We start from the raw sequence: 16175 nt of genomic DNA, 5'->3' as shown, positions 1-16175 counted from the left end.
GTGTTTGCTGTGTTTAATAGAACTTGTGAGCTTGATCTTTCCCACAGAGGCAAAGTCTTGTGGTGCATAAGTTATAAATTACGTATTTGATACCAACTGTGCATCATTGTCTCTTCCAAGGAAACTAAGAATAACAACAATAAGAAAAAAAACAGAGCAAATAAAGTGGAAGCGCAAACACTGCTGCCTATGGAGTCAATTTTAAAAACTTAGTGTTAAATCAACGACTTCTGGAAAATAGGGCTGCACAATATGCAAAAAGATACAAGATATACAGATATTTTGATTGTTGTGTGGGAATGGTTATTTTGCTATTTATTTTCACTAAGAAAAAAATAAAAATGACAATGACATGATTTTTTCTGGGGTCTGTACTACCAAATAAGCATTTTCTCTTACATCTGGAATATGATTTGTAGACCAGGGTATTTCTGTAGTAGTACCACAAGGCTTCATTTTGGTATGTTGTGACACATTTTACCTTTACCAAAAAAATGTCAGCTCCTGCGATTTGGATATTGCAGTAGGTCATGTTGGAGTTTCAGTAATATTTAGATTAATTGTGCTGGCCTTAAAATAGATATTACTCCACTATAAACATGTTTGCTGCTTTTTATCAACTGTAGCTCACTGATTCTACTTGTAGATACCTCTTGGGGCATGAATTGACAGCAAATATTACAAATGATGTGCAGTACAAAAGTAAGTAGAGAGAAAAGAAGAAAACAAGTACCAACACTTTCTAAAATGACTATACCTCCAGCCTAATGGGACATTCCTGCGAGGACAGTCAGATTATCAAGTCAGGGGAGTTATTAAATGTTGGTATTCCACCAGCTGCTGCCATCCTCTCTGAAGACAGTCCAAAATTTGTTGACAGGATCTAAAGTATTAGTAACTGGTCAATGTGTGCCGTTTAAAGGCCGTCAAGAAACAGTCACACAAATATTCATCACTGTGAACGAACACATTATGTGATTTTTTTGCTGATTTTCTGTTAGTGTTGCGCAATATGGAGGACAGTTGCAGTCGTCCTCAAGCTAAGCAGCCATATCAGAACAAATCACATGACAGTATTTTTCAATATGCACAAGTCATTGTGATTGCATACAATTTCACCCGAATATATAAAATGGTAAGCTGCTACATCACTATGTTAAAATGCATTTATGCACAAGTCATTATGAGTTCGATAATCATTGGAGATAGTTTCATTATTACTATTATTTTGCAACTGTCCCCAGATTTGGGGTCGGTTGCAACATTTATACTTCTTCAATTCAAATAAATTTTGTGAACAATATGTCATATGTAATCATGTTTAAATGGTATGGGTAATTAGCAGACAAATGTAAGTTTAATATATACAATTTGGCAGGTATAGTCCAAATATTTTCAAATTTTTGAGTATTATTCAATAAGTTAAACAGTCTCATATCTACCTGAATGGCAGGTGAAGTGGATGCTCTGTGCCTCCTCCTGTAGCAGAGTAAATCGCACAACCTGCTCCAGAGGTAGGAGGCGACCATACACATGCTGTTGACTAGCCAAATGTCCCAGCCCGTGACAAAGTTCTCCATGGCTTTAACTTTACTCTTCATCCTTCTTCTATAGCTTGCTTCTCCTATCTTTAACTACAAAGGGCCTCTTGGAGCTTACGAGGAAGAGTCTCAAGTGGAGAGTAAGAAGAGATGACAGCTCCTTCTCAGGCAACGCACCGCCCAAACATTAATGCCACGCTCTCTGTTAATTCAGTCAACACCCAACTCACATCAGCACTTAGAGCCAGAGGACGGGCAGTTTGTCCTCATGACAAAAGAGTGACAGGTGCCAAAAGGTGACTGAGAGACGAGCTCTCTCTGACACCCTCATCCACTCACTTTTTCTAATCCTTCCATCTTTACTACAAAGCAGGACTTTTATTTTCCTTTCAGAAACTATTCACCAAAAGCAAAATTAATCTTTGACACAGTACTGACATTGATAAGTGAGAGAATTGTGATAGGGTGTCTCAGCTCCCTGTCAACACAGACACTTGGATATGGTGTAAATAAATAGCCTGTGCTATTGGATTACAGGTCCAAATGTCACACTGACTCGCATGGGAGCTCACACTCAACAGTCTCAGCTGAGGCGATTTTATATTAACTGTTAAACACTAAATTATATCATGTTGTATACAAATGAAAATAACGTCAATATTAAATGACAATTCAATTTAAAATTAAGGCATGGATTATTTACTAAGTGAGGGGCGTCTGAGGGCTTTTAACCCTCATGTTATGTTGTGGGTCAAATTGATCCATTTCAAATTTTAAAAATACAGGAAAAATATTTGAAATAATTTTTGGAGCATGAAACTTTTTCTGCTGGGCTTAATTACTGTGATGAACATGTAAATGAAGAAGTACTAATTCAACATGTTTTCAACCCCTGCCCTGCATGTTTATATATTACACACATACTGTTAGAGTCAATTTAACTTTTGCAGTGATAGTGGAGAATACAGAGGGTAAAATTATCACATTTAGACAGAAGCTGATTTTTCTTTTCCAATATGAGACACATACTGTTGTTGTTGTTTGAATTAATCAACATGACCCTATAACAGAAACTATATGAAAATTGTGGGGCAAAAAAATGTGTTTTTGCCAGTGTGCAAAAAAAGTTTGAAATTTTTTAATGGAAAACTTGTAAATCCTCATTTGTAAACCTGTAAGATGTTAAGATATGATTACACTAAATATTAATTAAATTGATATTAATTGAGCTAAAGATCATTTTTATGGAGAAAAATATGTTTTTAAACTACTGGTTAAACACATTATTCCTTTTTTAAGAAAAAAAAGTTGAACATAAAGAGGGGGGTGAAATTCAACCACATAATGTGAACTATGAAAAAATGGCCTGTTGGCTGTGAAAGCCATGGACACAAATCCAGGAATGCATCATCTGGTTGACAGTGGCCAATCACAGCTATGCACAGCATGTCTGGATGTCTCCCCGACCTCCTCTGGCTTCACCACCGGCTCTGCCAAACACAATAATGAGCTCACTTCTGGATGGGAGCTATGCTCTCCCTGCTCAGTGAATGTCTTGGCTGCCATGGAGGAAAAAAAACTGATCTTTAATCAGTCACAATGTCTCAGCTTGCTTTATAGTGTGCCTACATAATTATAACTGCAGCCTGTGGTTAATTTAATCCTTGAGTGCATGTTTTGTTTTATGCTATTTCTGGCAATACAATATTAATAAAATTGATATATTTGAAGACACCAATGGTCTTTAATGAGCGATTATGTGTTATGAGTGTGCGTTTAACACCACAGTGTCATTTTTAGCCACTTTATACTTTATAAATATAATGTTTTTGACCATCTTAATATTGTTAAAAATACCTGTCAAAACTGTCTCAAATGACTATTTTTACTATAAAGAGGGCAGCAGCTATGTATTTCCACTGAATTTTAAGCAGATTAATAAATGCACCAGCACATTGTTCACAGTTTTTCTCCAAATGCCCAAATCCATATCACTTTTACTGCCCTCTGCTGGTGCTCCAGAGGACTCGAAAGCCTGATTCAAACACACAAAATGTATCACTCCATAACATAACCTGAGTATCTTAAATATGGAATTTATGAGCTGCGTGGATACCTCTAGCTCAAACTTCATCTCCCAGAAGCAGCGCATGGTTTTCACCTTCTCTAAGTAGGGGAAGAAGGCCAGCTTGGTCATGTTTCGGCTGTTGGCAGGCTGATGGACTGACTTCAGCTTGGCCATTCTCTCTGAGAGGGACACTTGGCTGCAAGCCCTTTCCTTCTGAGCTGTCTGTCCGTCTTCTCGGCCTGGTTGACCTGTCTGGTGTGTTTCTGTTGGCCGGGTCTTTTATCTGAGCAGAGGAGGGGAGAAAGATGGGGAAAGGGAATATTTAAGTATTTATTGAGTATCTGTACTTTACTTGAGTTTTTATATTTTTGTCAACTTTCACTTTTACTTTACAATATTTACTAAATAAAATGTGTACTTTTACACAACTACATTTCCTCTAAGCATTTTAGTTACTTACTACAAAACAGGATAGGAAGGGAGGAAGGGACAGATGGACAAAAGAATGATTGAAGGAATAGAAAAGAGGGAATAACTGGATTTTTTTCTTAAAATTCTTTAAGTTGTAAAAAAAAAAAAGAACACCTTGTTATTCTTCAAGTGTAATGTACGCTCCATTTTTAAGGTGGTGTATGTTACCAAGAAATACATTTCATAATCCTTAAAATTCTAACTGCCTGTTTATTAATCATCAGCATTTACCTGTACTTTTACTTTCAATAGTTGAGTACTTTTAATATCAGAAAATGACTTTTAATACTTAATTATGGGAAAAAAATATGGAAAAAAAAGACACTTTATGACTTTTACTGAAGTAATATTCTAATAGGTGACTTTAACTTATACCAAAGTCATTTCTGTTAAGAAATCTTTGGCTACGTTTACTAAAGCTTTCGGGTCGGCCCGGCTTACTTCATCAACCACTGCATAATAATCAATTAATTGTTTTAAATTCTGATTTAGTAATGTGTCAGATTGTTTGTTTGTAAGGTGTTTCATTGGTTTCAGTCTTTTATTAGACAAAAAAAAAAAAATCAATTAATGAACTTTAATTTAACCTTTTCATTTGCAAGAACACCGAGGGACTCCACAGCACATGCTGCGTTCATGTACTTTATAGCCTGTAGGAAAAATGTTTCCGGTGACTACCAAATAAAGAAGACTGTTACAGTCATATTTAATTTGCAGCGTAAGCCAGACTTGCCATATACTTGATCTTAATGAACAAATAAAAGCGATCAACCTCCAATTTTGAATTGTCAATCTTTATGTAGTGTAGTGTAAAACTCGGAGGTAAAAGCCAGAAATATCCAGATGTCGGACAGTCCCATCAAGCCCGTGAATGCACAGAGACGGGAAATGAAAGGAAGTTGACTAAAAAAAAATAATATAGTTTTCTAATAAACGTCACATTTAGTTTGTAAAACGGGAAAACCATATCTAGGGCATAGCGTTTAGGCAAAGATAATAATAATTTTAAAAAATAAAAAAAAAACTGAAGGGGGCAATTAGGGACAACATCGTTTGGTCACGTGATCAGGGTCAAAAGTTTCGCGGGAACCAACATGGCTGCTGAGATGACATCAACAGATCCGGTGCAGTGTCCCGTTTGTTTTAAAGACTTCCAACCGGCCACAATTAACGGACACCTCGACGTGTGTCTGTTGAAAAGCGTCTCCGACAGCAGTCCGCCGGCAACGCACGAAAACGAGCCTCCGTCAAAGAAATCTCGCGTTAGTGCGGAGACTGAACCTCCCGGCCCCGGTGTCAACCACCCCGCGGCCGGCTCCTCCTCTGCGGCTGCGCCGCCTTCATCTTCCATGTTTTCTCTTTTTCAGGCAAATAAGAGTAAAACTTCAGTTCAAAGTGAGCGAAATGTGTCATTTCCGAGTAAACAATCTGCTGTCAACAAGGGAGTTAAACGGAACTTGCCGGGTGAGGCAGAAGCAGGAGCAGCAGAGGGTTCAGAGAGGAGCCAGCCGTCTGCAGATAAACACACGATGAGGACAGCAGATTTATCACCGCGGACACTTCTTACTACAAACAAGCCTCTGGCTGAGGTACTGAGACCAAACACGCTGCAGGAATACTTCGGTCAAAATAAAGTTGTGGGCCAGCAAACACTCATCCGGTCACTTCTGGACTCCCAGGAAATACCGTCTCTGATCCTCTGGGGACCACCGGGATGCGGAAAGGTGAGGTAGAGACCACTGACATCTCATTTTAATTTGTTTTATTTATCCCGTAGAGCATGCACGTAGCTTTCCCTCAAACTCAAAACAATGAAAGATTCTCAGAATTACATCAATTTATTCTCCGTTATTATCCATTTGAAACCTGAACAAGTTGGCCATGATTTATTTAAAAAACATGAGAGGAAGAAAATTAGAAAAGAAAAAAAGGAAGTAGTATTACTTTATTATTATTATTATTATTATTATTATTTATAAGTATATAAATAATAATATTATACAAATAAAATAAAAATAATATAAAAAAGAGAAATAAAAAATCAATATGTATTCATAATAATTATGGGTATAGTTTTCCCCTTTTTTTCTCTTTTCCCAGAAAAAAAATCAGAAAAAATAAGAATTTACTAAATTACATTGACTCATTCTGTTTCATTAGCATTTGAAACCTGAATAAATTGTCTTGATTTATATTAAAAACATGGGAGCAAGGACATGAGCAAAGACAAAAGAAATGACCCCAAAATTAGCAAAAAAGAATTACAAGAAAATTACTGGAAATTTACCTTTTTTAAGAGCATCTGATTGCATGCATTGGTATTCAAATACAACATAACTGGAGTCCATCTTTGTAGAAAATGTCCATTTTCATTTGCAGTTTTGCTGTCATGTACTCCATTATACAGACTTGTTTCAGTCTCTGACGCCGGTGAATGTGCCTCCACTTTACAGATATGATTTTTCTGGCAATCAATATGATTATATGCAGCATATACCTCTGATATTTTCCCCTTGCTATTGAAAAAATAATATTTTTTTAAAGTTTCTTGCAGGGTGTGAAACATTTATTACCAAGTTGCTCATTGCTTTTTCCCCATGTTTTTGTAAAAAAAAACAACATATTTCTGTCATTGATTAATGCCCTGCTCCAGGTATCGACTTTGTGTAATTATGTAAATTATTAATATTACAAATACAAATTAAACTTTTGCCCACTAAAATAATAAAATCAACAGCCTTTTTTTCAGTTTACTAGAAACAACCTGCTGGAATAAAAATGATATGCTGTGAAATGAACAGACTGAAAATTTTACCTTATTGGATAAAACAGATGTTAAAAAAGTTTTCTTTAACTTCTTAGTACAAGTGCAGCTCAGTTTTATGTATATATATATATGTAATATGGGGTCTCTGCTCTTTCAGTTAGGGGGTCCTTGACCTGAAACACATTGAAGGCCTCTGGTTTAATCCATAAAATATTCTAAAATAAATGTCCTTCACAATTTTCCATAGCCCATGTAACATTTTAAATGATTGTCTCCATCGTACAGTTCAAAAGCAAAATATATTTTATGTATAAATATATTTAAATTGAGGAAAAGAAGGCAGCAACCAATGAGGTTTTTTTTACCTTTTTCTTGCGAAAACAGTGAATGCAGTCTATGCAGTTGTACTCAGTTTGCGTAGTAGCAGCATGTATCTTTATTGCTCTTCCCTCTTCTGCACTTGATAAAGAGACGGTTGAAATGTTTACAGTATGTTGAAAGAGTACGTTAATCCTCTGGCTGCCAGGTGGGTATTTGCATCTGTTCTTTGTCAGACCTGAATACAGCATGTTAATGACTTCTTAGGTATGCCAAGCTACTGGAGGGTGGACTGACGCACGGCAGCTCGCCATACATCGTCCACATGCTTTAGTAACACTTTAACTCCCTCTGCCAGGTGTCTTACAGCTCTCAGGGTTCACAATTGAACAGTTATTCCTGGAGCTTGTTATAAGGATTTACAGCGAAGAGAGGATCTGCTAGGCCCTCAGAGGAGGATGAATTTATGACCTGGAAATAAAATAAATGCCTCAAAACCTGGAGACTGAAGGTGCTGATAATTTATCCTGTTTCGATTCCAAAAGGCATTGAATGTTTAATATAATTGATTTGTTTTGTTTGTTTCTTTCAGACCACTCTGGCTCACATAATTGCCAGCACCAGTAAAAAGAAGGGAACAGCTCGTTTTGTCACTCTGTCCGCCACCAGCGCGTCCACCAATGACGTACGAGAGGTGATCAAGCAGGCGCAGAACGAGCTCCGACTGTGCAAGAGGAAGACCATTTTGTTCATTGATGAGATTCACCGCTTCAACAAATCCCAACAGGTGGAGTATTGGGCCAGAGGCTGCAACTCCAAAATCCAGCCAGTGTTTATATTATATGTTTGTGTCAAATAGGTCAAAGGAATAGTTTGTCATCTATGCTTATCCACTTTTCCTGCCTCTGTGCTGCAGATAGCCGTCGCTGGAGGCATTATGTATGTAGTATGTTCTTGTGAATGAGATATCTGAAGAAGGTCTTCAGAGAATTTTGTCAAATTTGGCACAAACGTCCACTCGGACTCAAGGATGAACTCATTTGATTTTGTTGTTCAAGGGTCACTGTGACTTTGCATCCGTATTATTCTCAATAAGATGTTATATCAAGAACACTCTGAGAGAATTTCTTCAAATTTGGGACAAACTTTGACTTAAGAATGAACTTATTAAGACTTTAGTGGTCGAAGTTCCTCGGCCAAAGTCTCTGTGACCTCATGAAACTTCTTTTTTGGGCCATAACTTAACAAATCATACGCTAATTATGACAAAATTTCACTCAAATGTCTACGAGGAAAAAATGATTAAGGGTGATTTTTTATTTCCAAAAGACAATTTTCATTATGCTCTGCAAAAAACACTTTTCTATCCATTACTCAGTGTCATAACTCAGGAACAGAAGGGGAGACATTTGATCAGATACTGAATTGGTGACACTAAGCTTGAGCAGTGTTTGCTGATTGTATCGATCTTCTGTGCTACAGCGGGGAAAATGTATGTGAAGCATTCATGTTTTCACAGTCATGGATTTGATTTTGCGGAGACATACAACAGTCATGCGGCAATCCTAGTTTCTTAAGTGCTGGATAAGAAGTTTTATGCTTCTCTCTCATGTCCACTGTCAGTTACGAGGCTACAATAGTAAATTTAGCTTAGCACAACAACTGGAAGTAAGCATAAAAATACAGTTTACAGCCTGTCTTAACAGCTCCATTTACGAGACTTTGCTCACTCAAAATAAACACTCAGTCATCCCCTCTCAAACAATACCCAACAAATCCTGTGGTTGATTCTTGGAAAACGTATATTATTGTTGATGAGTTGGTAGGAGAAATAGGTTAGGTTTGGCCGCTTTTTTTCAGTGAAACTGCCAAAACACAATAGCTCATTCAGTTCTGTTTGCTTCCTATTTTGCTTCCTAAACTTAGAAACTGTTGACTGTAGAAAACAATTGGTAAACTTTGGTTAGTTTTGTCTACATGACAGTAAATCCTGTGTCAGGGTCCCTGTGGATCCTAAAAAAGTCTTAAATCCTTAATCCTTAAAACGTCTTAAAAAGCATTGGATTCATTAATCTGGAAATAAGGCCTTCATTTATATTAAAATATCTAAAGGCTAAGACATTAGAAGTAGGATTTCTTTTCTAAATTTGCATTGTAAAATCTCAAAGTTATTGTTAACATCTGTTTTTTATTTTTAGTAATTTACCAAAGCCCTCTTCTTAAACCCTTCACGTTGGGTATTCAAGCAGTAGAATAATCCCAAATAGAGAGTGAGATGCGCAAAAATGGTAAAAATCACCAATAAATGCTATTTTTCAAACTTTTCCACTGAACCAACAATGTAATGTTTTATGCTACAGTTAGTGTTTGGGTAAAAAAAAAATACTCTATGTAAAAAATGTTGATTCATAGTTTATGTTATTTTTTTCAGCTTTGGCTATTGTAAAAATTTAATTTGACTTGAGCTGTAGGAACCCTGTAAGTGAACTAGCAGAACTAGTCAAACAAACACTTACCCTTGATGTCTTGTCATTTCATAGATGGTCATTGTTGTCCTTTTTTCCCCTCTCATCTGTGCTGTCCTTTTTCCCCTTTAATATGTGTGTGTATCTGTAGGACACCTTCCTTCCTCACGTGGAGTGTGGGACGGTGACTCTGATCGGGGCAACCACAGAAAACCCGTCCTTCCAGGTGAATGCTGCCCTGCTGAGCAGGTGCAGGGTGCTGGTTCTGGAGAAGCTCTCTGTGGAGGCGATGGGCTCAATCCTGGACAGAGCTGTCTCTACGCTGGGGATCAGAGTCCTGGGAGAAGATTCGGCAACTTCTAAAGATCCAGACCAATCAGACGGACATGAGTAAGTGTGCACTTGGTGACCAAGTTTCAGTCATCATGACCGGGTGTCACCAGACAAAATCCTTTGGTTGAGTGGGAGGCCTGTTGTCTCCTTCTGTTCCTGGCTTAGTGGGTTCAGTTAGATAATATATGGGAGGAGTGCAGCAGTAGTTGTTGGAGCCACAGCAATCCCCCTCAGCTCTGATCTGGTCTGATATGTTGACAGAAGAGAATCTGCATGAGTTGCAGACAATAAGACAGCTGTTAACTGCTGGCTGCAGATTGTGTGTGATGATGATGAACTCCGGAGATATGATCAAATATTTTTATCATATTTTTGTTTGTTTTGGATGCACTGAAACCAGGGCCTGCACCATGCTGCAAGATTAAAGGGTTAGCCAGCTAATTTTGTGTTTAAACCAGAATGAAGCTGGCTCGCTTTAAATCTGGGATAAATCACCATTGTAGCCTACACCACTCATTAAAAAACAATTACAAACCACACAGTTATGGTTTAATAGGTACAGCGATTAAAATAATGATAATACAACTGTCCTGTATTAAATCTACCTCAAGGTTATAATGTCCATTTTTTGTTGAAAGTGATTTAGAGAGATTTTACTCATTATTATCAGTTTGAAGGCTGTAGTTGGTGTCAGTGCTGTTGAATTATATTGCGTTACAGTTAGGCTGGGCGATATGACTTGATATTTTTAGGCTATATCACGATACGCGATTTATATCCGATATTTTGAAATCTCCTCTAAGCTACTGTAAACTACTAAAATACAAAATTATTTAATAAACTACAGTTAGAAATAAAGTAGCTCTGCCATAAAATAAAGTTACATAAACTACTGTCAAAATAAAGTTGAATAAAATACAGTTCAAATCAAATAAAGAATTAAGTTATAGAAAGTTTAATAGAATATTGTTATAATAATAATAATACTAATATGAAACTATAGTTTTTTATTGTGATACGAAATGTTTCATCATATTGCAAAGCTGTAGTTACACTAACAGCTATTGTTCACACTATTTATCCATATGGCTGCAGAAATAACAGAAACACTTCTCAGCTTATCCCAATAGAGAAGCTGGCAACTGGGTGTATATTATTCATATATCTTTTTGAATATATTAACTCCGTTATACTCTGGGTTTCAAGGTAGACACCCAGTACTGCATGTTTTAACAACTGGGCCACAGTACATGAGCGAGGACTTCATGAAAGCTGAAAGGAGCATGAAAGCTCCACAATTAAAAGCCAATACTTTGTTAATATATGAGGCTGCGCAAGCCCTTGTATTGTGAACAACACTTTCATGCAAATATTTCACAACAAAATGCCTCAAGGGATTCTGTCAACCGAAGCACTGTCAGGTCTTTTACTTTGAAACAGAAACAAGAGGTGTTGAGAAAAAATAAGATATTTGTATCTCTTCATGGCAGTGAAAAATAGGCATTGAAACTGTAGTGAAAGGTTGTATAATGCCAATATAAGCGTTAAAAGACTATTTTTCCTGTCTGGCAGTGTGGCTGCTCTAACCTGTTAACACGGGCACCAAAATGTCAGAAAATAGTGAAAATTGTCAATCAGTGTGTCCCAAAGCCAAAAGTGACAACTTTAAAATGTCTTGTATTTTTCCTTTTTCCAAATATATTCTGTAAAATAATATAAAGGAGTAAATAATCCAGAAAATATTCACATGTAAGAAGTTAAAATCTTTTTTTTTAATTACTCAAACTGATTAAATGATTATCAAATTATTTGTAGATTAGTTTAATAGATGGGAACTTATCGATTAATTGTTGCAGATCTTCAGTCTAATGTAACTTTTCCTACACACTGAAAGCATTTTTTTATTATTTTTGTTTTGTTTTGTTGTTTTGGGTTTTTTTTTTTTTGTTGTACGTGTAGAAGGGTTATTGTTGGGCAGTTATCAGAGCAGACTGAAAGTTGTTGAAGTGCTAGCATTAAGGAGGGCACAGGGGATATTGATAGTACTTCCCATGAATGCTTGAAGGGAGCTGCCCATGGGTCGAATTTTGTCACCATGTGAGGCATTCGAGGTTCTGAGGAGCTAAAAACAGTGGCGCCCTCAAGAGCTCGTCAGCAAGGACAGTTTGAGATGAGGATGATAAGAAGTCTTTGGTAAATACAGCTGATGTAAACGTCTGATTGCTTTAGTAGATTCCTGGTAACAAACAGTTATCTGTGTTTGCATCCTTGAATTAATTCTCAGGACTAACAAGTAGAAATATTAAACATTAATATTTCATACTCATTCAGTGGATTTTATACATTTATAGTGTCCTTACAAAAAAGAACTATATTTTAAAAGTATTGATACTGATGTGGTATATCTGATATTATTGCTTTCCTAGGCCAAAGATTTTCATTGAACAAAAAGCCCTGGACACAATCGCCTACCTGTGTGATGGTGACGCGAGAACAGGACTGAACAGTCTGCAGTTGGCTGTTCAGGCTCAGGTGAGCTCGGCCTGGTCATCAGGACAAGAGGTTTCTCAGGAGATACTGGTGAAGGAGGAACACATCAAGGAAGGTCTTCAGAGGTCTCATATTCTCTATGATAAAGCCGGTAAGACCATATTTTTTCAGTGGTATAGTTTTATGAACTTAAGGTGGCCGATGTGAACCCCAATGATCGTAGTGCCGTCTGCAGCTGCAGTGCACCCTAGATTTACCAAAGAAACCAGTAATATTTTTTTGTAAATTGCTTCCAGTTGGTTTCTGTTAAAATATATTACCAGTGATGGCTGAAACTGTGAGACTGTCAGAACAAAAACGTAGGGCTGTCAAACAGTTTTTTAAAATCACAATTAATCACAGACTCTCATTAACTAATCACATTTTTTAATCCCATGTTTTCATTTATATTATTTTGCATCACAAAACACCTATGAAATCCATATTGACAAAAGTATGTCTGCACATTAACACATTGCTACACTGGAGTTTCAGTGTAACACCTGCCATCACTGTTTTCACTTTAAATAACATCTAAATGTCTTGAGGTTTTGAGTTTAACAGCCGTGTCACGTATCACATCACGGGGCTTTCACATGAAGTGCACTGAATGATAAGAGATGAAAAGAAAACCTCAAAAACGCATGTCACTGGGGGGTGTTTACAGTCATGCTCACGGTTGCTTAGGAGTGCCACATCTTACACAATACACACACTGAAGTTGCGCCTCAGTGCCCATACAAATGTATATATAACACTATGACTCTGCTTGGATTGGTATGCAGTATGTCCATAAACCTAGACTATAGTTTGCTATTTTCACAACTGCAATAGTTTCTTAATACAAGAAAGCAATGTTTATTTAATGTTTATCCTAGTAACAATATCTATGTACATTTACCTTCTCCTATGACCATCCATGGTGTCCTGTTACATAACACACCAGCTGTCCCAAAAGACTAAGATTTACTGTTCCCTGCTTCACAGGGTGATGAGACTGTGTCTCAGCTTGACTAATGATCTTCATTATCCTTCATTACCCTTCATTGTGGCTTTATATTGTCTGATCCATCTCAGTTTTTTTTTTTGTTTTTTGTAAAGGTTGAAAATTTTGCGTTTTATTTTCTTGCCACATGTGTTAATGTACTGTTTTTGTGTGTTACTTAAAGGTGAAGAGCATTTCAACTGCATCTCAGCGTTACATAAGTCGATGAGAGGCTCGGATGAGAATGCGTCTCTCTACTGGCTGGGCCGCATGCTGGAGGGTGGCGAGGATCCTCTCTATGTGGCTCGCAGAATGGTCCGCTTTGCCAGCGAGGATGTGGGTTAGTTCATTGATTTATTTTATAATCTCAACTTTCATTTACTTTTGATCATTTGATTAATGTGTTATTATCTTTCAATATGCAGCTTCCAACTGACCTCCACTGTTTAGCTATAACGTTTAGATGATATTCTTCTGATCATGTGTGTATTTTGTGTGTATTTTTACATGCGTGTGTCCCTGCTAACATCATTGAAATAGTAGTTTCATTTGAGCCAACGTGAAGACTGTCCTCTTCAAAAAGAGGCCCTAATATTGTTCTTAAATCCCACCTCATGACTAAAGATGACATCACTTATTATGCCTCCACGCTGGTTGTGTTTTCGGGTTGTCCGTAGTTACATGTGTTCCATTCATGAGAAAACAAAAACGCCTTGAGGATATTTCTTCATATTAGGCACAAACGTCCACCTGGACTGAAGGATAACCAGATACAATTTTGTAGATCAAACATCAAGATCACTGTGACTTCACAAAACATGTTTTTGGCCAATAAGATTTCTTAATCCTAATCTTGACAAAGAATCACATAAATGTCTTAATAGGATAAAATTATGAAGTGATGACTTTTTATATTCAATAGGGCAACTTCCCTATCACATTATAATGTTCTGCAAAAACTCTTTTCTGTGCTGATTGATTAGATCTTCCTCACTTTTTTGGACAGTTTGAAACATTGTTATTAAAAGTCATGAAGTATTTAACAGTTTTACTGCACAGCACTTTCAAAGACAGCTGTACTGTACTGTTGCAAGAGAAAAGAATCATTTTCTTTAAATCGCCCAGTGAACCTGAAGACTTCAAATACTTTCTGAGTCTCCAATTGCTTATTGAAATGTCCATAACCATTCTGAGAGAATGCTGGATGGAAATAGTTGTCCAAAGAATAATCAGGGAAATGAGAGAGAAGAATTTGAGCAAGAAAAGTATCTTTTAATGCAGCCTGACTGGATGGCTCTGGTCTCTCTCAGGTATGGCAGACCCCTCCGCTCTTCCTCAGGCCGTGTCAGCCTTCCAAGCCTGTCACTTCATCGGGATGCCTGAATGTGAGGTAGGCTCATCTGACCGATCAGTGATGTTTTTGAGTCATTTCAACCTGATTTTCAGTCAATCTTACAATAGTTACATCCTGATGTCTTTACCTTAGTTTCCTTTTTCCACAGGTGATCCTGGCTCAGTGTGCAGTCTATCTGGCACGAGCAACCAAGTCTGTGGATATCTACAAGGCTTACGCTAATGTAAAAGCCTGTTTGAGGAACCACAAAGGCCCTCTGCCTCCGGTCCCCCTGCACCTTCGCAACGCCCCCACCAGGCTGATGAAACAACTGGGCTACGCCAAAGGATACAAATACAACCCAGCCTTCAGCAACCCTGTAGACCAGAACTACCTGCCTGACGAGCTTCAGGGAATCAACTTTTTCACCTGGACACCTTCAGACCCATGAGGACTGACACATCCTGGTCAAACAGGTTAACAATCAAGGTTGCTGTATGAAAACAATCTTGTCAAATGTTGGGATATAATCCAAAAATGCAGCTGCTGATCCTAATTAAAAATTACGCTTAGTTCGTTTACATGTCTTTTCAGTAAGTGATCATTTGCAAAGGTGAAAGAAAAATTGAAGGAAAGGTGGGTAGGATTTAGGGGTATTTAGAGGGGAAGATTGCAACCAGCTAAAAGTTCTCTCCTATGCCAAGTGTGAACTCAGTTTCCCTCAGTGGTCATTGTTCATGAGGATTATTAGTGGGAGCTGAGTTGTCCATAGAAGTCTCTTACTCTCCAAAAACAAAGGACCAGGGGATTTAAATTGATTTAAACAATGAATAAAACAGTTTGAGATTGAAATAATAATAATCAGGTTTTTCCAGCGCTGCTCGCCACAAAAGGGGCTGCTAACTACGATGACGAACGCAAAAAAAAGGCTGTGCAACATGGCTGACTGTGGAGATGTAAAAGGTTTATCTAAGGTAACAAAAACACAACAGTTCTTCTTTTCAGGTAATTAAACACTGAAAAAAAACATGCTTATGATATTATATACCATTTCTAGCAATATATCCCCCTAAATCCTACACAGTGGACCTTTAATCAGTCAATCATCATATTTTATCTAAGTTTTTCTCAAAGTTTGCTTTCGCTTGTTGTTTTTGAATACAATATGAAGGATACGCTAACCATTTACATTTCATCTACAAAGATATATTCAGAAGAAAAATCTGTTCAAATGAATAACAGTAACATATACACTAAATACCCACAATCTTTGTTTCTACATAGTAGATATTCAAATGTTTAATATGTTGTCAAACATTGTTTAAACTTATTAATTTTTTATGTATGTATATATTTTGATAAAAT

The 16175-nt window shown here is 37.1% G+C and overlaps 1 protein-coding gene across 1 annotated transcript; it reads left to right on the top strand.

Moving 5' to 3' along the window:
* The first annotated feature begins 5174 nt into the window (after positions 1-5174).
* Positions 5175-16119, top strand: wrnip1 (WRN helicase interacting protein 1). Its single transcript, XM_042498072.1, has 7 exons — positions 5175-5804; positions 7758-7952; positions 9782-10020; positions 12390-12604; positions 13662-13817; positions 14788-14867; positions 14980-16119. Exons 1-7 carry the CDS (start codon positions 5175-5177, stop codon positions 15259-15261), a joined length of 1797 nt encoding a protein of 598 aa, XP_042354006.1. The 3' UTR covers positions 15262-16119.
* The last annotated feature ends 56 nt before the right edge of the window (positions 16120-16175 follow it).

The sequence above is a fragment of the Plectropomus leopardus genome, chromosome 12, assembly GCF_008729295.1.
Source record: "Plectropomus leopardus isolate mb chromosome 12, YSFRI_Pleo_2.0, whole genome shotgun sequence".
Classification (NCBI taxonomy): domain Eukaryota; kingdom Metazoa; phylum Chordata; class Actinopteri; order Perciformes; family Serranidae; genus Plectropomus; species Plectropomus leopardus.
This window is presented reverse-complemented; position numbering and strand designations above follow the sequence as displayed.

Bases quoted from the DNA above. Each gene is read 5' to 3' on its own strand.
- wrnip1 (XM_042498072.1), top strand. From the start codon at position 5,175: ATGGCTGCTGAGATGACATCAACAGATCCGGTGCAGTGTCCCGTTTGT. The intron at 5,805-7,757 runs GTGAGGTAGAGA...TGTTTCTTTCAG, and splicing joins GACCACCGGGATGCGGAAAG to ACCACTCTGGCTCACATAAT. The intron at 13,818-14,787 runs GTTAGTTCATTG...GGTCTCTCTCAG, and splicing joins CTTTGCCAGCGAGGATGTGG to GTATGGCAGACCCCTCCGCT.